At 43.7% G+C, this 22,402-nt stretch overlaps 1 protein-coding gene across 4 annotated transcripts in view; it reads left to right on the forward strand.

Moving 5' to 3' along the window:
- LOC121515267 (zinc finger C3H1 domain-containing protein-like) overlaps positions 1 to 22,402 on the forward strand; it is a 64,883-nt gene that overhangs the window by 16,371 nt on the left and 26,110 nt on the right. For 2 of the 4 annotated variants that reach the window (XR_005992363.1, XM_041795945.1), the window contains exons 6-22: positions 733 to 856; positions 1,941 to 2,032; positions 2,119 to 2,310; positions 6,930 to 7,088; positions 7,346 to 7,483; positions 7,648 to 7,766; positions 7,937 to 8,080; positions 8,328 to 8,502; positions 10,290 to 10,418; positions 18,277 to 18,927; positions 19,118 to 19,227; positions 19,507 to 19,638; positions 20,077 to 20,198; positions 20,272 to 20,373; positions 20,450 to 20,575; positions 20,782 to 20,959; positions 21,039 to 21,225. Coding sequence is in view for 3 of the 4 variants with exons in the window: in XM_041795945.1 (XP_041651879.1) it covers positions 733 to 856; positions 1,941 to 2,032; positions 2,119 to 2,310; positions 6,930 to 7,088; positions 7,346 to 7,483; positions 7,648 to 7,766; positions 7,937 to 8,080; positions 8,328 to 8,502; positions 10,290 to 10,418; positions 18,277 to 18,927; positions 19,118 to 19,227; positions 19,507 to 19,638; positions 20,077 to 20,198; positions 20,272 to 20,373; positions 20,450 to 20,575; positions 20,782 to 20,959; positions 21,039 to 21,225 (2,880 nt within the window). In the remaining variant the exon portion in view is untranslated. The remainder of the gene's footprint in view (positions 1 to 732; positions 857 to 1,940; positions 2,033 to 2,118; positions 2,311 to 6,929; positions 7,089 to 7,345; positions 7,484 to 7,647; positions 7,767 to 7,936; positions 8,081 to 8,327; positions 8,503 to 10,289; positions 10,419 to 18,276; positions 18,928 to 19,117; positions 19,228 to 19,506; positions 19,639 to 20,076; positions 20,199 to 20,271; positions 20,374 to 20,449; positions 20,576 to 20,781; positions 20,960 to 21,038; positions 21,226 to 22,402) is intronic. The other 2 variants (XM_041795947.1, XM_041795946.1) reach the window with 2 other exon arrangements.

Here is a 22,402-nt window from a genome sequence, read left to right on the forward strand (position 1 = left end):
TGAAGGTGGTGTTTAAATAAAGTTTATTGATCTAAAGGTAGTGTTTAAATAAAGTTTATTGATCTAAAGGTGGTGTTTAAATAAAGTTTATTGATCTAAAGGTAGTGTTTAAATAAAGTTTATTGATCTAAAGGTAGTGTTTAAATAAAGTTTATTGATCTAAAGGTAGTGTTTAAATAAAGTTTATTGATCTAAAGGTGGTGTTTAAATAAAGTTTATTGATCTAAAGGTAGTGTTTAAATAAAGTTTATTGATCTAAAGGTAGTGTTTAAATAAAGTTTATTGATCTAAAGGTAGTGTTTAAATAAAGTTTGTTCTGAAGGTGGTGTTTAAATAAAGTTTGTTCTGAAGGTAGTGTTTAAATAAAGTTTATTGATCTAAAGTTAGTGTTTAAATAAAGTTTGTTCTGAAGGTGGTGTTTAAATAAAGTTTATTGATCTAAAGGTAGTGTTTAAATAAAGTTTATTGATCTAAAGGTAGTGTTTAAATAAAGTTTATTGATCTAAAGGTAGTGTTTAAATAAAGTTTATTGATCTAAAGGTAGTGTTTAAATAAAGTTTATTGATCTAAAGGTAGTGTTTAAATAAAGTTTGTTCTGAAGGTGGTGTTTAAATAAAGTTTGTTCTGAAGGTAGTGTTTAAATAAAGTTTATTGATCTAAAGTTAGTGTTTAAATAAAGTTTGTTCTGAAGGTGGTGTTTAAATAAAGTTTTGTTGCCTGGTCCTGTTTCAGTCCAGAGAGCGGGAGCACAGGAAGTCAGCAGGTAAACAGGGTCTGGACGCCTCAGGGAACCTTTACCAGTACGACAACTATGACGAGGTTGCCATGGATACGGACAGTGAGACCAGCTCACCCGGTGAGTGTTGGGGGAGTACACAGATCACGCTTTCCCCCCAGCGTGTAAAAGCGGGTTTTTTAAACGCGGGTAAACCCGCTAACAATCGCCAAGTGACTCCTTCCCCAGCAGACCCGGGTCTGATCGAGCAGGCGAGCTGCGTGGCGTGTTTTCCCTCTGGTACGTCAAGCTGATGTCATCACGTGGCTTTTCTAGCTCTGTCTGTCTCTGACAAAGATACCTTCTGACAGTCGTCCATTTTGGATCTTTTTAAAGATTAACACAGAAACTCCAGCCTTTAAACTCCGCCTCCTCATCAGCTGCCATCAGGCTCAGCAGCTGGAGGAGGCGGCAGAGTTCAGACTCAGATTTAAGGGTGAAAACTAAAAGAAGAACATGTAGTCACTTCCAAGGAGCAGACGTATGATAAAGGGACATAGAAAAAACTTTTAGAAAAGTCTCCCATTCTCCAGCTGCATTTTTACGCAGGAAGCGCTGCACTTCCTGTCATAATCCATGAGAAATCCGAGGCTGTAGACGACTGACTGGTTCACGAGAACATGCCAGCTTTCAGCAGATATGTTCATTATGACAGGAGTCAGCTAGACAAGCATTTTTGTCTTTATATGTGCCGTTAAACTGCGCTGCCATGTTGGAAACCTCTGCCTTTAAACTCCGCCTCCTCATCAGGCTGAAACAGCGGACAGAATAACGCTTCTGTGCAACAACGACAAGGATCTACGAATCACAGCAGGCAGGAAATATCAACGCATTACTCGTGTTAATATAAACGGAGGCACGCTACGCCAAAGTCATCCCGTGTTCACCCGGGGTTGACGTTCCCACTGGAGCCCATAAAAACCCGTGTCCATTGCAGGGTCAGTCGACCCGGGTCTGAATGCCGATCAGAGCCTTTCCCACTGCCGACAGGAGCCGATTGTTAGCGGGTTTAAACCGGTTTTTGGGCCAGTGGGAAAGGGGTAAGAGACGGCCCTGGGTCACAGTAATCTGAGTAAATGTAACTAGTTACTTCCTGGTAGCCTGCCTCTCTTCCTCTGTCATGGAGCTGACATAGACCCAGTAACCATGGCGACATTTGTTTCAGTCCCGTCCCCGCCCCCTGAGCTGCTCCCCGATGACGGCGGATGTTTTCCTCCACTGCCCCTCTACGTGAACGCCACCCATCATTTTGGAATGGTACGCCCCCCGCTGTCGTTGATGATTAGAGGAGGGGTGGTGGACCGTCTGAGGGTCTCAGTCCTTATCTGTTCTCTCTCTATCAGGAGTTCCCCCAGCCCCTCATCACAACCACCCTGCCTGGAGCTCCTCCCCCTCCTCCTCCTCTCCCGCCTCCTCCTGAAGAGCTGGAGCCTCCTCCTAAACCTCCGTTTGCTGATGAAGAGGAGGAGGAGGAGATGCTACTGAGGGAGACCTGTCTGATGTCCATGGCCAACAAGAGAGTGCCCATTACCGAGGTACGAGCCTGGTTCTCTTTAGCCCTGTTTCCATCAGGGGTCCAGTTTGATCCAGTACGGTTCGGTACCCAAACTCCTAAATAGTGTTTCCATCAGGGGTCCGGTTTGATCCAGTACGGTTCGGTACCCTAACCCCTAAATAGCGTTTCCATCAGGGGTTTGGTTTGATCCAGTACGGTTCGGTACCCTAACCCCTAAATAGTGTTTCCATCAGGGGTCCGGTTTGATCCAGTACGGTTTGGTACCCTAACTCCTAAATAGTGTTTCCATCAGGGGTTTGGTTTGATCCAGTACGGTTTGGTACCCTAACCCCTAAATAGTGTTTCCATCAGGGGTTTGGTTTGATCCAGTACGGTTCGGTACCCTAACCTCTAAATAGTGTTTCCATCAGGGGTTTGGTTTGATCCAGTACGGTTCGGTACCCTAACCCCTAAATAGTGTTTCCATCAGGGGTTTGGTTTGATCCAGTACGGTTCGGTACCCTAACCCCTAAATAGTGTTTCCATCAGGGGTTTGGCTTGATCCAGTACGGTTCCGTACCCTAACCCCTAAATAGTGTTTCCATCAGGGGTTTGGTTTGATCCAGTTCGGTTCGGTACCCTAACCCCTAAATAGTGTTTCCATCAGGGGTTTGGTTTGATCCAGTACGGTTCGGTACCCTAACCCCTAAATAGTGTTTCCATCAGGGGTTTGGTTTGATCCAGTTCGGTTCGGTACCCTAACCCCTAAATAGTGTTTCCATCAGGGGTTTGGTTTGATCCAGTTCGGTTCGGTACCCTAACCCCTAAATAGTGTTTCCATCAGGGGTTTGGTTTGATCCAGTACGGTTCGGTACCCTTACCCCTAAATAGTGTTTCCATCAGGGGTTTGGTTTGATCCAGTTCGGTTCGGTACCCTAACCCCTAAATAGTGTTTCCATCAGGGGTTTGGTTTGATCCAGTACGGTTTGGTACCCTAACTCCTAAATAGTGTTTCCATCAGGGGTTTGGTTTGATCCAGTACGGTTTGGTACCCTTACCCCTAAATAGTGTTTCCATCAGGGGTTTGGTTTGATCCAGTACGGTTCGGTACCCTAACCCCTAAATAGTGTTTCTATCAGGGGTTTGGTTTGATCCAGTACGGTTTGGTACCCTAACCCCTAAATAGTGTTTCCATCAGGGGTTTGGTTTGATCCAGTTCGGTTTGGTACCCTTACCCCTAAATAGTGTTTCCATCAGGGGTTTGGTTTGATCCAGTACGGTTCGGTACCCTAACCCCTAAATAGTGTTTCCATCAGGGGTTTGGTTTGATCCAGTACGGTTCGGTACCCTAACCCCTAAATAGTGTTTCTATCAGGGGTTTGGTTTGATCCAGTACGGTTCGGTACCCTAACCCCTCAATAGTGTTTCCATCAGGGGTTTGGTTTGATCCAGTTCGGTTTGGTACCCTTACCCCTAAATAGTGTTTCCATCAGGGGTTTGGTTTGATCCAGTACGGTTCGGTACCCTAACCCCTAAATAGTGTTTCTATCAGGGGTTTGGTTTGATCCAGTTCGGTTCGGTACCCTAACCCCTAAATAGTGTTTCCATCAGGGGTTTGGTTTGATCCAGTACGGTTTGGTACCCTAACTCCTAAATAGTGTTTCCATCAGGGGTTTGGTTTGATCCAGTACGGTTCGGTACCCTAACCCCTAAATAGTGTTTCCATCAGGGGTTTGGTTTGATCCAGTACGGTTCGGTACCCTAACCTCTAAATAGTGTTTCCATCAGGGGTTTGGTTTGATCCAGTACGGTTCGGTACCCTAACCCCTAAATAGTGTTTCCATCAGGGGTTTGGTTTGATCCAGTACGGTTCGGTACCCTAACCCCTAAATAGTGTTTCCATCAGAGGTAAGGGTTGATCCAGTACGGTTCCGCACTAACCCTAAATAGTGTTTCCATCAGGGGTTTGGTTTGATCCAGTTCGGTTCGGTACCTAACCTAAATAGTGTTTCCATCAGGGGTTTGGTTTGATCCAGTACGGTTCGGTACCCTAACCCCTAAATAGTGTTTCCATCAGGGGTTTGGTTTGATCCAGTTCGGTTCGGTACCCTAACCCCTAAATAGTGTTTCCATCAGGGGTTTGGTTTGATCCAGTTCGGTTCGGTACCCTAACCCCTAAATAGTGTTTCCATCAGGGGTTTGGTTTGATCCAGTACGGTTCGGTACCCTAACCCCTAAATAGTGTTTCCATCAGGGGTTTGGTTTGATCCAGTTCGGTTCGGTACCCTAACCCCTAAATAGTGTTTCCATCAGGGGTTTGGTTTGATCCAGTACGGTTTGGTACCCTAACTCCTAAATAGTGTTTCCATCAGGGGTTTGGTTTGATCCAGTACGGTTTGGTACCCTTACCCCTAAATAGTGTTTCCATCAGGGGTTTGGTTTGATCCAGTACGGTTCGGTACCCTAACCCCTAAATAGTGTTTCTATCAGGGGTTTGGTTTGATCCAGTACGGTTTGGTACCCTAACCCCTAAATAGTGTTTCCATCAGGGGTTTGGTTTGATCCAGTACGGTTTGGTACCCTTACCCCTAAATAGTGTTTCCATCAGGGGTTTGGTTTGATCCAGTACGGTTCGGTACCCTAACCCCTAAATAGTGTTTCTATCAGGGGTTTGGTTTGATCCAGTACGGTTCGGTACCCTAACCCCTCAATAGTGTTTCCATCAGGGGTTTGGTTTGATCCAGTTCGGTTTGGTACCCTTACCCCTAAATAGTGTTTCCATCAGGGGTTTGGTTTGATCCAGTTCGGTTCGGTACCCTAACCCCTAAATAGTGTTTCTATCAGGGGTTTGGTTTGATCCAGTTCGGTTCGGTACCCTAACCCCTAAATAGTGTTTCCATCAGGGGTTTGGTTTGATCCAGTACGGTTTGGTACCCTAACTCCTAAATAGTGTTTCCATCAGGGGTTTGGTTTGATCCAGTACGGTTTGGTACTCTAACTGTCGCTGGGCGGCTGTAAAGGCATGATTGTGAAGTCTCAGTCAGCAGCAGTTATAGAGAGGATGAGTGACAGAAATCGGTGGGGTGTAAGCAGTAAACAGCTTTATTTCAGCTGAAAGTCTTTAAAAACATTACTACATCTGAATGATGTTAACTTCTGTCAGCACAGATCCTCAGCTGATGGGATGCAGAGACGTTTAGAGTTAACTGTACGTTTATATGTGAATGTACAGAGCTTAACAAATGTATTAGCCCAGCTGTCATCTCTGTCTCAGAGACCATCCAGCATCATGAAGTGCTTTAATGCAGACTCTTTCATTTTCAGTCAGCTCTCCACGTTTTACCATTTTGTACAGGAATGAGGAATTTCAAACTGAATTCACCCAAATCTGAGCCGGCTCACTGGGCTTCTCTGAGAAGTCAGAAATGAATCAAGCATAACATTCAACCACTAAAACTCATCTTTATCTTCAGGAATGACAGTAAATAACTATAATCTGACACATTCATCAGAAATATTCATGTGCTTTACTATGTATTCAGTTTTTTTGTAAATCAGTAAATTTGAAAATTCCAGGATAACAATAATAATTCTATTTTAGCATTAGAAATATCAATTGGGTTAAAGAGCTTCTACATGTTGGTGTATTAACCATTGCAGGAACATCAAAATGGTTTTGGTAATTACCAATGCTGTTAATTTAGGGTGGGCTAATACATCTGTTAAGCTCTGTATCTAGTCTAGAACAGTTTATATGACTAAATATGAAAGTTTAGAGCTGTACTGTGAGAATTCGCCACATTAAAAATAAAGTAAAAGTTCAGTGTTAAAATCAGACTAGATTAAGTCAGAAATCCAGGGTACACTGATCTGGTTTTAAAATAGTCTGCAGTCTGAAGTTTTACAAACATGTCCAGCAACCACAGAGCGATGTTTCCACAGGTTACCTAACGTCAGAGGTAGATTAATAAATATCTACAATCAGCTGATCTAAGGCTTATATTCACTAAACTTCAGCATTAATGTAGTTTTCATCCATCGTGGATGGATCAGGCTGATGAGCCTTCAGGCTCTGCTTTGTGTTCTTAAAATCATCCAGATAGACGTCAGGAACCTGGATTTGTGGACAGATACCAGTATCCACAGACGAGGAACCAGTTTGGATCTCTGAGTCCAAATATCTCAGATTTAAGCAGGTATTAGTCCGTTTCTCTCCCGTTTTCGCCGCTCCTCACAGAGACTTCCGTGTTTGAAGCCTGGAGCTGAGCAGCTGAGTTGCGCGCTGACGTGACGTCGGTACAACCCCCTATTGTTGTGTAGCACCTTTTTTTGTACAGATAGGAGAGACTGGTACCTCTACAGAAGGGGGCCGAAAAGTGGGACGGTACGGGTCAGTTTTTTGGGACCCTTTCCAACTTTTGCTCTATGGAAACCCAAAAACATGTGTGCCGTTCCGCACCGAACTGAGCCGGACCGCTTGGTGGAAACGACCTTTATGAAAACAATGAGAAATACCTGAAAATCAGACTTTACATTTACCTGATCAGACACAGCTGTAAATATCAGCCACACTGCGTTTAGTATCGGTTCATTCCTAACTATCAGCATCATTTGTTGTTTTTAAGTTGCCATAGTAACCAGGTTCCCCTTTTCCATTAGCAGCGGAAGAGCTTTAGTGCTCCCCCCTCCCCCAGCGCTCCTCCTCCTTCTGGGGTCCAGCCCCCCCTCAGAGGAAACCTGAGCACGGTCAGTCTGAACACGGTGCCTCCATCCAACAAGTTCACCAGAGGACATCACAGCAGCAGAGCGCCCCTGGTGGTGAGGAGGACAGTAACACAGACACGAGTTTTACAGAGTAGACTCAGGAGTTCTGATGCAGATCTGGTCTGGTCTAAAGATCTGTCTCTGTGGTATCAACCCTATGTCAGTCTCACTACAACAGCCCTACACGATGATAACATGACAATCATAATGATGAAGAAGAAGAGTGGACTCTTCATCAGTCAGCAGAATGAACCAGGTGTTCAACAGCAGGTGTGTTTTTCTCATGTGTGTTGTTTCCGTGCGTCCTCTAGCTTCCTCGGCACAAGTCTGTGGTCGTTTCTCTGATCGACTCTGATGACAGCGACTCCGACCCTGACGCCAGCAGCTCCTCTCAGCCGGCGTTCGGAGGTCTGGAGTTCATGATCAAGGAGGCTCGTAGGACGGTGGAGGTGAGTCCGGCTCAGCTGACCCTCTGTAAAAACGGCAGAGGAAGTTAAAGTTAAAGTACAGTTAAATAGTTTCAGTTCTGACTCAAACGCACAGCTGACCCTCCCACCATCACCTACACGCCATTACACACCATTATCAACCATTATGTGTTTGTGCTGTTCAGGCAGCGAAGCCCAAAGCAGCGTCAGGATCAGAGAAGGAAAACAACCCGCTGCGAACACCAGACACTCTGCCTGAAAACAAGAAGGCCGAGTACCGCCTGCTCCGAGACGAGATTGCCAGGTAAGTTCCACGCTCAGTCATGTGACCACGTTCACAGGGAAACTATTCAACTGAGAGACGATCCTGAGGAGGTTTGAGAAGCACTGTGGGACTGCAAGACTCTGTCCTTTTTTTTACACTTTACACAACGTCCCAACTTTTTAGGAAATGACCTGTCTGTGTGTGATCAGCAGGGAGAAGCAGAAGCTGCTGAAGGACCACAGTCCGAGTCACCGAGTGTCTCCTGTTCTCTCTGACTCGGGGGTGGAGTTGTCTCTAAAATCAGCCGCCGAAACCAAAGTGAACGAAGCTGAGCAGAAACTCCACAAACACAGGTCAGACAGATGGATTAACTAATTAATTAACTGATTAATTAACATTATTAAAGACTAAACGCAGCGTGGTTCTAACCTAGAGTCTGACCTCGGTATTAAACACGGTCAGAGGAGATCTGATGGATTCACAGACGTATGAAGGCTGCTCATGTTCATCAGCTCTCATGGACTTAGCTCTATTAAAGAATCAGACGTGTGCTGGTGAGTCACTAGGGCTTCAGTTAACCCTTTCCTCCCCATGGATCAGAGAGCTGCTGCAGAGGGACGAGGCCGTCCTCAGACACCTCCTACAACAGGAGCTGAAGAAGAGGGAATCTCTGAAGGCCGCCGAGGGCAAGGTGATGAGGCTGAGAGAGCAGCTGCAGGCGTCTGAGAAGATTGTTAGCGCCAACAGGACGCTGCTCAAGAAGCTGCAGGAACAGGTGAGTTAACATCAGTGTATGAATGGGCACAGCTTAGATTAGTTAGAAACATCAGTGTATGAATGGACACAGCTTAGATTAGTCTATGAAACATCAGTGTATGAATGGACACAGCTTAGATTAGTCTGTGAAACATCAGTGTATGAATGGACACAGCTTAGATTAGTCTATGAAACATCAGTGTATGAATGGACACAGCTTAGATTATTTAGAAACATCAGTGTATGAATGGACACAGCTTAGATTAGTCTATGAAACATCAGTGTATGAATGGACACAGCTTAGATTAGTCTATGAAACATCAGTGTATGAATGGACACAGCTTAGATTATTTAGAAACATCAGTGTACGAATGGACACAGCTTAGATTAGTCTATGAAACATCAGTGTATGAATGGACACAGCTTAGATTCTTTAGAAACATCAGTGTATGAATGGACACAGCTTAGATTAGTCTATGAAACATCAGTGTATGAATGGACACAGCTTAGATTAGTCTATGAAACATCAGTGTATGAATGGACACAGCTTAGATTAGTCTATGAAACATCAGGTTATGAATGGACAAAGCTTAGATAAGTCTATGAAATATCGGTGTATGAATGGACACAGCTTAGATTAGTCCATGAAACATCGGTGTATGAATGGACACAGCTTAGATTAGTTTGTGAAACATCAGTGTATGAATGGACACAGCTTAGATTAGTCTATGAAACATCAGTGTATGAATGGACACAGCTTAGATTAGTCTGTGAAACATCAGTGTATGAATGGACACAGCTTAGATTAGTCTATGAAACATCAGTGTATGAATGGACACAGCTTAGATTAGTCTGTGAAACATCAGTGTATGAACGGACACAGCTTAGATTAGTCTATGAAACATCAGTGTATGAATGGACACAGCTTAGATTAGTCTGTGAAACATCAGTGTATGAATGGACACAGCTTAGATTAGTCTGTGAAACATCAGTGTATGAATGGACACAGCTTAGATTAGTCTGTGAAACATCAGTGTATGGATGGACACAGCTTAGATTAGTCTATGAAACATCAGTGTATGAATGGACACAGCTTAGATTAGTCTGTGAAACATCAGTGTATGGATGGACACATCTTAGATTAGTCTATGAAACATCAGGTTATGAATGGACACAGCTTAGATTAGTCTGTGAAACATCAGTGTATGAATGGACACATCTTAGATTAGTCTATGAAACATCAGGTTATGAATGGACACAGCTTAGATTAGTCTGTGAAACATCAGTGTATGAATGGACACAGCTTAGATTAGTCTATGAAACATCAGTGTATGAATGGACACAGCTTAGATTAGTCTGTGAAACATCAGTGTATGAATGGACACAGCTTAGATTAGTCTGTGAAACATCAGTGTATGAATGGACACAGCTTAGATTAGTCTGTGAAACATCAGTGTATGAATGGACACAGCTTAGATTAGTCTGTGAAACATCAGTGTATGGATGGACACAGCTTAGATTAGTCTATGAAACATCAGTGTATGAATGGACACAGCTTAGATTAGTCTGTGAAACATCAGTGTATGAATGGACACAGCTTAGATTAGTCTGTGAAACATCAGTGTATGAATGGACACAGCTTAGATTAGTCTGTGAAACATCAGGTTATGAATGGACACAGCTTAGATTAGTCTGTGAAACATCAGTGTATGGATAGTTGCTGATCTCTGTAGGCTTTGTCAGGTGTGGGGAATATTTCAGTGTCTGTTGTTGCCTATCTCACCTGTTTACCTGTACTCCTCTCAGGTGCACCGTGTTGAACACCGGGTGTCCATAAAGAAAAGTGAGGCGGCTAAGTTGGAGCAGGAGCTGGCTCGGGCCCAGCTCGCTGCAGGACGAGGATCCAAACGCAGAGCTGACTCCATCCAGAACCAGGTGAGAACCAGAACCACCTTTGCACCCCTTATATGCGTGATGTCAGTGAACTGTGATGGTTCAGGACCAAACCCTGCCACAGCTCTAATGTTCCCTGTTCTTAGTCACAGCTGCAGACCAGGGTTAGATTTAGCTACCATCCAGTCTCTGATGTTCCTTCTTATGCTCACTAGACTGAGGTCTCTTTTCTAGAGTTGCCCTGCAGCGATAAGGATGAACAATCACAGATATCTTCAGAGACTCAGACTTATCCCCGGTGTATAAACCACATTTTAAATCACCTGCAGTCACTGTAAGTGGTTCAGACATATGCTGGTTTTAGTCTGAGCTTTAGATTAATCAGAGCTTGACTGTATGAAGGTGAATAAGAATATGGAAATGTCATCAGCATAAAGATGAGTTTAATGATTTTATATTGTTTCAGTGATGCCATTAATGTAGACTGGAAACAGAAGTAGCCCCAAGATAAAGCCCTGAGGTACCCCTGTGTGAATAAGCACAGTTGACACGGCATTTAAGTTCTGTTTCAATGAAATACACAAAAGACTGTTTTTACTGGTGATGAGTGAAGGAAATAACTCTGCTGCTAGTGTCATCATTTGGTAAGGAAAGAAGATCTTTTAAGGGCCCCTGTCTGCCTTAGAGTTATCCTAACATTTTGCGCCTATGGAATCAAGTATCTGTCAATAATGACTTTAACAGATCCACTTCTAGTCTCTCTCTCTCTCACTCTGTATATATTTATATGTACAGTGCTTATCAAATGTATTAGCCCACCCTAACCCTAACCACAGTCAGGTTTCTGCCACAGCTGCCCTAAATTAACAGCATTGGTAATTACCAAAACCATTTTGGTGTTCCTGCAATGGTTAATACACCAATATGTAGAAGCTCTTTAACCCAAATGATATTTTTAATGCTAAAATAGAATTATTATTGTTATCCTGGAATTTTCACATTGACTGATTTACAAAACAACTGAAAAATAGTAAAGCACATGAATATTTCTGATGAATGTGTCAGATTATAGTTATTTACTGTCATTCCTGAAGAGAAAAATGAGTTTTAGTGGTTGAATGTTATGCTTGATTCATTTCTGACTTCTCAGAGAAGCCCAGTGAGCCGGCTCACATTTGGGTGAATTCAGTTTGAAATTCCTCATTCTTGTTCAAAATGGTAAAACGTGGAGAGCTGACTGAAAATGAAAGAGTCCGCATTAAAGCCCTTCATGATGCTGGATGGTCTCTGAGACAGAGATGACCGTTGGCCTGATACATTTGTTAAGCCTGTATGTCTTTAACAACAGTGATTTGGACATGTTGTTCACCGTTGAAGTGCATTTGGGATGTAAATCTTTCAGTATGAAGTCATCATTAATTTTCCATCGTTTTTAGAGGGATTAGTTGGTGGAATAAGGATTTCAGCAACCCCACAATCTAGAAATGTTATCTGAAGGTGGAGTCCAAACTCCGACACAGAGCTAATAAAGTTAGCTAAATATGCTAGTCTAGGTTATCCGAGGTAATGTCGTCACTTTGTTCTCTTTAGTAGAAGAGAAATAATAATATTGTCTCATTTGTGGTGAAGCAGACGAACATTACATATTTTAATGTCCAAGTTTCTCTGAAAATCACGTTCACAACTCGCTTCGATGTAAAGTCCCATTTAGATAGAAGGGACCGGAGGTTACTCCCATATTTCACGCAAAGAATCATGGGAACTAGGAATAAGGTGGATATATATTTATCTTATCAGTTACTGTTAATCTTATAAATTCACTTTTTATCCCATAGTTTCCACTTTCTCTCTCAGAAACATGCCTTACTCTCTGATCATTTGGTGTTTATTTCATTATTATTTGATTATTTGGACCCAAGATTTCAATATTTAAATAACTTCCTCTCTGTATTATTTTTTATTGCCAGTAATGGTCTTCCGTAGCTGACTGCGGCCCTTTAAACAGAATAAAATGGGATCATGTACCATTTGGAGCTCTCTTCTGAAGCTAACTGTTAGCTGCTAACTCCTCGGCTAACCGCTAACTGCTAACGTTGGTGGCTAACGAAGCCCAATTTGTATTGCGCATGTGCAAACACACGTCTACATCCGCTCGCTCCTTACAAAACACGCCCCATCGATCCATACAAAAAATGAATTCTAACCCTAACCAGTGGAATTACAATGCTAAAGCTAACCTAAAGCTAGTTAAGGCCTAGCTAAACTAATCTAAGTTAACCTTTAAACTGAAACTTCCGGCAAGATGGCGGACCGGGGGCACATGAAGCTGTGAGCTCTGTCTCCCTGTCCCAGCTTTTTGCATAGAACTTGCTTTCTAACCGTCGGCTTCATACCCCTTAATGACTTAGAGTATTTAACTTCCCCCCTGTGATTCCTGACTCATGAAACCCACCGCCACAAGCCGAGGAGACACGGCTACAGCCTGTCACGACCACGCAGCCAAAACGGACGTCTCGGCCTACAGTGCCAAACGAAAAGACCCATTTTCTCCGGTCAAAACTCAACCAAACTACAAAAAGAATGACTCGGAAAGGACGAAGGTATGAGTGCCATTTTGGAAGCGATAAAACAGCTTACTAGCCAAACGTCAGCGCTCGCTAACAAGGTCGACTCACTAGCCATTCAGATACAACTAAACTCTGCAATGCTAGCTAACATGGCTGAGGCTGCTGAGTTTAATGCGGCAGAGATTAAAGACTGTAAAGCTCAACTGCAAGTCATGGAGAAGGGTGTCTTAAAAAAAGACAAAGCTGAGTTCATGGAAAGAGTCCTGGAGCTGGAACAATAAAGGCGGCGCTGGAATTTGCGGATACGGGGAATAAAAGAGAAAGAGGGAGAAAATATCCGTGAAGTGGTGGCCAACTTGTTGGTTAAAATCCCCCCCCATGGTCCCTGAACATCAACCACGTTGTGGACTCGGTTCACCGGCTGGGTAGACGAGAGGAAAACAGGACGAGGCAGGTCATCGTCCAGTTCGCTCAGAGAACAGACCGACGCGCTGTGGAGGATGACCCAGGACTCCTCCACCTGCAGGGAGCTGGGATCGGCTTCAGGGAAGACCTGTGCAGGGCTGACAGGGAGACACGTGGCCAAAGATTCAGCGGGGAAGAGAGCGTACTACCGAGGAGGAGATGGTCACATCGACGGACAGAGAATCCCTTAAACTGAGTCACAGGTTTCGTACGGAAACAAGATTGCAATTTTTGCTTGCATAGGGGACTTAAGCTCTTTGATTTAAGCAGGTTGGTTGGTTAAGTTCACAAAGGTTTTGACTTTGAAGGGACATGCCTAGGTTAATTTTTTTCTTACTTCTCTTCACTGTTTTAATTGCTAGGAATCACTAGCTTTATCTCTTCCAGTTCATGATGAATGTTTCTTTGTCTTGTTTATCGTTCAATGCTAGGGGCTCAAGAGATAGCACTAAGAGGAAAGCAATATTTATGTTTTGTAAGGGCGAAAAGGCTAACTTTATTTTATTACAGGAAACACACTCAATACCAGATGATGAACATTTTTGGATTAACCAGTGGGGGGATCAGATCCTCTTTGACCATGGCTCTACTAAATCAGCAGGTCTAGCTATTTTGTTTTGTAACTGTCCTGGCGAGCTGATGAGCTCTGAATGCAGCAGTTGTCTGTTCTAAAACTTGACAAACAGCTCATTATTTTAGTTAACATCTACGGTTTTAATAACTCCACGCAGAATAGACAAGTGATTTCAGAGATCTCGGATGTCATTAAAAACTACAAGATAACTTACCCGCTGGCTAATGTAGTAATGGGAGGTGATTTTTAATATGGTCAATGATGAGTGGTTGGATAGACACCCTCCTAAGAGTCAGTGTAATTCTCACAACCCTGTCTTATCTAACTTCTGTGGCAACCACAACTTGTTGGATCCATGGCGCTTTAAATACCCTGACATCAAGCAATTCTCCTGGTTCAAACCAAATGATGTGACAAAATCCAGAACTGACTATTGGTTAATTTCTGTCCCTATGTTGCTGGTCTCTGACTGCTCTGTCTGCTGCTCCTCTTATGGATCACGCCGTTCTGAAAATTATTTTCTCACCTCCTGGATTCAGCCGTAGAAACAAAGGCTATTCAGAGGAAATTCAATTCAAGCTTATTAGATAATCATACATATTGTGACGGGATAAAACATTTAATTGCAGGAGTGATGTCCGAATGTTCCTTAATGTCATATGTATCTAAATGGGAGTTTCTTAAATTCAAAATTCAGGAATTTTCTATTCATTTTGGAAAATCTTATAATAGGAATAGCAGACAGGCTGAGATGAATCTAATTAAAGAAATTAACACCTACTGTATGAAGACATCACCCTCTGACAGTGATAAACAAAATTTACTAATTTTGCAAACTAAACTTGATTAAATATATCTGAAAAAAGCTTAAGGGGCTTATATAAGATCCAGGGCCAAGTGTATGGAGGACAGTGAAAAATGTACGGCTTATTTTTGTTGCCTAGAAAAGAAAAGACAGGAGAGGAATTCAATTAAAACCTTCTTAATCAATGATCAGTTATGTTCAGACCCAGCTATTATAGCTAAGGAAATAGCTTCCTTCTGTAGTGAGTTGTACTCCGCAGTGTTTTGTATGGATAACTCTGACACATTTTTCGAGTATATAAATAATTGTTTTCCTTGTATTGATGAAGACTTTGCGAGGTTGTGTGATTCTGATATCACGGCTCAGGAACTTGACAAAGCCGTAGAGAGCCTTTCTTTGAATAAGTCTCCAGGATGTGATGGTCTTACATCCAACTTTTATCAACATTTTTTGGGACTTACTAAAAGATCCGTTTTTTCTTATGCTAAAAGAGGCCACTGGTAGCAGGGAGTAATCAGCTTAATCCCTAAACCTGGTAAAGACCCCAAGATCCTAGATAATCTTAGACCTATCACATTACTGAACACTGATTATAAAACTATAACTCATATTTTTGCTAATAGACCAAAAACCAATTTGGACCCAATTATTAGTGACTCCCAATCTGGCTTTATGAAAAATAGATCAGTTCATAACAACATTCATTTAGTTTTAGATCTTTTGGATTATAGTTACCTAATAGAGGACGAAGGTTTTGTTCTATTTCTTGACTTCTATAAAGCCCTCGAGTCGATTGAGCGGGACACTATTGAATCTCTTTACGATAATGCTAATAGCTCAATTTCATTACCAGGAGCTACTTCACCAAGGTTTTTGATCAAACGTGGGATAAAACAGGGCTGCCCAATTTCCCCTTTTCTTTTTATTATTGCTACTGAAATGCTTTCTATTTATGTCAAAGCTCAAACATTGCTCCTTTAGAGGTACTGGGCAAACCCATAATCATTAGCCAGTTAGCAGATGACACAGCTATTTTCATGAAACAACTAACTGAAGTTCCAAAGATAACACAAACCATTGAAATTTCTTCCTAGGCCTCAGGGCTCAATCCAAACAAATGTGAACTGATGCCAGTCCACCATCCTGAATGAACAAGTGCATACAACACTCCTATAAGGTCGGCTGTCACAGATTTAGGTGTACGTCTTTCCAAAGATATTACTGAAAGAGAAAATATGGAAGGTGTTCGATAATTGCCAGGCTAAACTTAATTCCTGGTTATTGAGAGACGTCAGTTTACTGGGTCCAGTGTTTCTGGCTAAAATGGAAAGTATATCCAGGTCTATCTATCCTGCGTATTCTTCAGCTATTCCTAACAGAGCCATCAAGAAGATTAATCAGATTAATTTTGGTTATATTTGGAAAAGAAAAACTCATTATATTAAAAAATCTGAAATGAATAAAGAATATGAAAATGGAGGTTTATAAGACTTTGATTTCATAAGTGGAACTTTAAAAATAAATTATTTAAAATCCCTTTTAAACAACAGCAGCTTTTGGTTTCATATTCCCAAAGAAATTTTCAAGAAATTGGGAGGAATTGACCTATTATTAAGATGTGACTTCACCATTCAAAAGCTAGCTGTTAAACTATCCCTTCTTCACCAACAAGTTCTCTTATATTGGAAGATGCTGTATAATCATAATTTCACCCCACACAACACACTGATATGGAAAAACAGATATATTCTGAGTAACAAGGAATCATTGTACAATAAGGAGTTGATGGATAAAGACATTTGGTCTGTGGTTCATTTTGTTGATGAAGAAGGATGCATGACGTCCCACCAAAACTTCAGTTTGAAATATAATTTAAATATCAAGGGTAAATCCTTCACATCCATAACAAAAGCAGTCCCTGCCTCCATTCTAGGTCTAATTAGAGGAATCAGAGATTCCCCGTCTTCCACGTCTTTCTGTGAGCGGCTGCGATTTCATGTCCACCAAAATTCCTAACAAGACAATCAGGAAAATGTATGATCAGACGTGTTATCCTCCGCTATCACTCCGTAACTCCATTACTCATGTCTTCTCAAGGGACATCACACTCTTGAGATTTAAAATTCCCTATCACTGCGAAAGCTAAAGAAATGCACTTTAAAATTTTGAATGGTGTGTATCCCTCACGTGAATTTTTACGCCAACGATTTGGTTTTGAGACGAATAAATGTGTATTTTGTGAGGATATTGAAACTACAGATCATTTATTTTTCAATGTTTTTCTCAGAAGCGCTATGGGCTGATAAACATGGCGGGCTTCATACCAATATTCTACTCCAAGCCTTTCTACAGAAGGATATTATTTATGGCTTTGTTTCAGAAAACAAAGAGTATGATGTCCTGATTAACGATATCCTCATCCTGGCAAACTGTGACATACACAAATGCAAATACATGAAGGTGAATCCTTGGTTTTATATGTTTAATAATGAGTTTCTCTCCTTCACTAAAGCCCTTAAGATAATGAAGAGTACACATGCTATGAATATGTTCAGTTTGATATGATCTGCCTTGTGTTTTTTTGTTCTTCTTTTCCTTCTTCCTGTTGTATGATCGCCATCTTCAGACTGCTCTCTGTGGTTCTGGAGCTTCCTTCTGTAACAGATACATTTGTTTTACTGCACCAGATTCATTACAAAAGCTGCTGTGAAGGATGTGTGCCACATTGTTTTGTAATTGAATTTGTTAAAAGAAAAAAAAACGGTAACCCTAAAGTACGCAAATAGCACAAGTGGGCGTGGTCTGTAGGGAGCGGATGTAGACGCGTGTTTGCACGTGCGCAGTACAAATCGGGTTTCTGGGACGGCTCGTGTAGCGGTAACGGCTAACGCCCTCAGCTGACTGTTAACCACCGCGGTGCTCTGTAGTCCGGTCCGTTAGAGGTACAGCACTGTTCCAGCCACCCTGACAGGACGCTTTTATTCTGGCTAGCAAACATTAGCCTCGTCCAGGCTGAATGTCGGTCTAAAGTGGGCTAACTTTAGCCGTGAGAGAGCTAACCCGTGATTAGATCAGCTATCAGCTGACAGAACATAACCCTGTCTACAATAGCTTATTCAGCAGTCTCTTCATGGACCAGATCACGCTCTTACGGTTTCTTAGCTGCTGAATGGAGATTATTACCGTCCCTCTGAGCTCAGACTAATCTGTCCTCTAAGATAGAGTAAAGCTGCAGGGACAGTGCTGGCATGTGTTGCAGTTTCCTGTCCTGTTTATCTGGTTAAATAAAAAATAAAATAACAGTTATCTGATCCACTTTAGTCTAAATATGAAGAACAGAGGAAGCTGGGTATTACGTTCAATAAAGACACACAGTTGGTTGAAATGATGATGAAACAGCAGATCACCAGGGCTGTAAGAAAAATAAAAACCAAATATAACAACTCTAATAGTGCTGATCTCATCCGTCTCTTTGTCTCCTCCCCTCAGCCCGGTAAGCTCCAGCGCGTGGACGGCGCCCCCCGTGGGTCAGAGCGGCACTTTGCGGAGCTGATAGCTCAGAAGCAGCGTCTGCAGCAGCTGGAGTCTGAGTACGCCTTAAAAATCCAGAAGCTGAAGGAGGCCCAGGCCTTACACCACCGAGGAGTCGCCGCTGACCTCCCCCTCAGAGCCTCCACGCCCCCTGACCATACGCCCCCTTCTGGCTCCTCCTTCCCTCTGCCTCAGCCTTCCCTCCACGACCTGACCCAGGACAAACTGACCTTAGACAGTGAGGAGGGCCCTGAGGGGGAGGACCAGGACTCAGAGTCTGCTCCTCCCCCTGTAGCTCTGTCCACCGCTGCCGCCGCCGCTGCTGTTAAACCCCCCCGCAGACGCTCCCTCCGCCAGTCCAGCTCCTCCTTCACCCGACCCAACCTGGAGACGCCCAGCTCCACCCCCGTTAAAGACGGACCCTCCTCCAAACCCTCGAAGACGTCCAACAGCAGCTCGAGCAGCTCAGCCACGCCCCCTGAGGTGTTCACCGGCCTGGATCTGGACGCCGTCAGGATCCAGTACCAGCAGCTACCTGGGCTGGGAGAGCTGCTGCTCAGAGAGCTACAGGACCTGGGAGGACATGGGGACGACCCCCCACCTGGACAGGTGAGCCTCTGGGACATGGTCTGAGTCTGAACCTGGACAGGTGAGCCTCTGGGACATGGTCTCAGTTTTAAGGGTTAGCCTCAGAGTCTCTGACTATGAAGGGTTAAAGTCCATGTGGATCCATCAGTTTTCCCCCTGCCTCCATGTTTAGGATCTGTTCCAGTTAATCCGTGTCTCTTCTTCTGTTCAGGTGGTTCCCATGGAGATGGACATAGCCACCAGCCAATCAGGGAGCTGTGAGCTAAGGCCAGTACCCTATGGACCGTATCACAGCCCGCTGCTGGTCTTCAAGTCGTACAGGTAGACCTCATTCTGTTTCAGTCTGCAGCTCATAGGCTGATAGAACAGGAGACTACAGAGGCCCAGAGGGGTCACACTAGGAATGTTTCTAGCAGAAGTCACACTGATGGGACAAAACCAAGAGAACTGGTTCTAGAAATAAAAAAGAATAAAGACAGGATATTCAGGATGTAATGTGTTCTAAATGAAAGATGACATCACCCTGTGAGCCTTCAGGGCCACCGTACCAGAGAACTGAACTAGAGATTAACAGATTAATCCCTGAGTTTGGTCTGGCAGGTTCAGTCCCTACTACAGGACCAAGGAGAAGTTTTCTCTGAGCTCCGTCACCTTCAGCAACGCCATTGAACCATCCAAGTGTTTCTGCCGCTTCGACCTCACAGGAAGCTGCAACGACGACCACTGCAGATGGTGAGAGGGCCATGACCTGTCACTGAGTGGTGCTAGGACCCCAGGGTGTTAACCTAGGGGCTTAAATACATCACTGATACCTGATCGTTCTTTTCTCCTTCCTCTCTGTCTCCTTCCTCTCTGTCTTCATCCTCCGTCTTCATCCTCCGTCCTCATCCTCCGTCCTCATCCTCCGTCTTCATCCTCCATCTTCATCCTCCGTCCTCATCCTCCGTCTTCATCCTCCGTCTTCATCCTCCGTCCTCATCCTCCGTCTTCATCCTCCGTCTTCATCCTCCGTCCTCATCCTCCGTCTTCATCCTCCGTCCTCATCCTCCGTCTTCATCCTCTGTCTTCATCCTCCGTCCTCATCCTCCGTCTTCATCCTCCGTCCTCATCCTCCGTCTTCATCCTCCGTCTTCATCCTCCGTCTTCATCCTCCGTCTTTGCTCTCTGCAGGCAGCACATGAGGAACTGCACGCTGACAGCAAACCAGCTGTTCCAGGACGTCCTGTCATATAACCTTCAGCTGATTGGCTGCTCAGAGGACAGCTCAGACCAGGACGTCAGCGTGGCCACAGGTGGGTACGGCGCTCAGCTGTGCTGATGAGCTGTGGTGCGTTCAGGTGTACTAACTCTCTCTGTGTTCGTCAGAGCGCTACATGAAAAAGCTGTTTGGCTCAAATAAAGACCGTATGGGCGTGGATCAGAAGGCCGTCCTCTTGGTCAGTAAAGTCAACGAGAGCAAACGTCATGGTGAGTCAACACCTGTCTTCATCTTCATATCCTCAGTGTTCACACAGCTGTAACCTCCCCCTCCTCCCCCCTGCAGTCCCTCCCTTCACCACCTGTAAGGACGTGAGGCGGTGGAGGCCCAAACCTTCAGCTCCCAGCAGCTCCATCACTGAAGACGACAGCGACGAGGGAGCAGAGGGAGACGAGATGCCACAGCGACACGGTGAGAACAGAGTGGGACGTCCAGTCTGAGGCTGTGGAGTAGACTGTTACAGCGCCCTCTGCAGATGGATCTGATTTCATGTTTAATAGAAGCAAAAACACACCTTTAGTCTCAGCATGCTTGAATCCCTCTGGAGCTCTGAGAAACCCTGACTTTAGATCATGAAAGTGTGATACTATTCTAACATTTGGCTGTGATTTTGGCAGACGACTGTCCCGGGAGCAGCCTGTCAGCTCTGGACGCGTGCGTCACATCTGAGGACAAACGTTACTTCATCAGTGAGACAGATGACATCGCTAACCTGGAGACCAGCGTGCTGGAGAACCCCAGAGACACTCAGCTGTGGATCAAACTGGCCTTTAAGTACCTGAACCAGAGCGACACGTAAGTCTGAAACCCTCAGATGGCTTTGGCTGGTCCTGAGAGATAAACAGTGTGAACAGTAACCACGTGAATGTTCCAGATCTGCAGCAGAGTGTCTGGAGGCTGCTCTGAACACGCTGTCTCGAGCGTTGGAGAGTAACTGTGAGAATCCTGAGGTGTGGAGTCACTACCTGCTGCTCTTCTCCAGGAGGGGGAGCAGAGAGGAGGTGCAGGAGATGTGTGAGATGGCTGTGGAGCACGCTCCTGACTACAGGGTCTGGTGGAACGTAGGTTATCCGTTTAATACCCTAGCCTTAATCTATTCATACTGAGGAACAGAGTCCATTCAGACAGAAGTAGAACACCTGGTGTGTTTCCATCAAGCAGTCCTGGTTGGATGAGTTAACTCTGATTATGAACCCATAGCTGATGTCCTTAGACATCGGGATCATTCATCACGGCTCAGTAATAAGAGCCAGTCTTTCTGCTTCCTGTCAGCTCTTCATTCAGAACCAGTGAGACTTTTTCATGTCTGTAAAACAACATTAAAAAAAAAAAACTCCTACAGCTTACCGGACATTCCCTCCTTGCCTTTTAAGATAATGTCATCAAAGCTTTCAGAACATTACCTCCTGACCTTTAAAAATAATGTCATCAAAGCTTTCAGAACATTACCTCCTTGCCTTTCAAGATGATGTCATCAAAGCTTACAAAACATTCCCTCCTTGCCTTTTAAGATAATGTCATCAAAGCTTACAGAACATTCCCTCCTTGCCTTTTAAGATAATGTCATCAAAGCTTTCAGAACATTACCTCCTGACCTTTAAAAATAATGTCATCAAAGCTTTCAGAACATTACCTCCTTGCCTTTCAAGATGATGTCATCAAAGCTTACAAAACATTCCCTCCTTGCCTTTTAAGATAATGTCATCAAAGCTTTCAGAACATTACCTCCTGGCTTCAAAGATCATGTCATCAAAGCTTACAGACATTCCCTCCTTGCCTTTCAAGATGATGTTATCAAAGCTTACAGAACATTACCTCCTTGCCTTTTAAGATAATGTCATCAAAGCTTTCAGAACATTACCTCCTGGCTTCAAAGATCATGTCATCAAAGCTTACAGACATTCCCTCCTTGCCTTTCAAGATGATGTCATCAAAGCTTACAGAACATTCCCTCCTTGCCTTTTAAGATAATATCATCAAAGCTTTCAGAACATTACCTCCTGACCTTTAAAAATAATGTCATTAAAGCTTTCAGAACATTACCTCCTTGCCTTTCAAGATGATGTCATCAAAGCTTACAAAACATTCCCTCCTTGCCTTTTAAGATAATGTCATCAAAGCTTTCAGAACATTACCTCCTGGCTTCAAAGATCATGTCATCAAAGCTTACAGACATTCCCTCCTTGCCTTTCAAGATGATGTCATCAAAGCTTACAGAACATTCCCTCCTTGCCTTTT

The sequence above is a fragment of the Cheilinus undulatus genome, linkage group 9, assembly GCF_018320785.1.
Source record: "Cheilinus undulatus linkage group 9, ASM1832078v1, whole genome shotgun sequence".
NCBI classification, from domain to species: domain Eukaryota; kingdom Metazoa; phylum Chordata; class Actinopteri; order Labriformes; family Labridae; genus Cheilinus; species Cheilinus undulatus.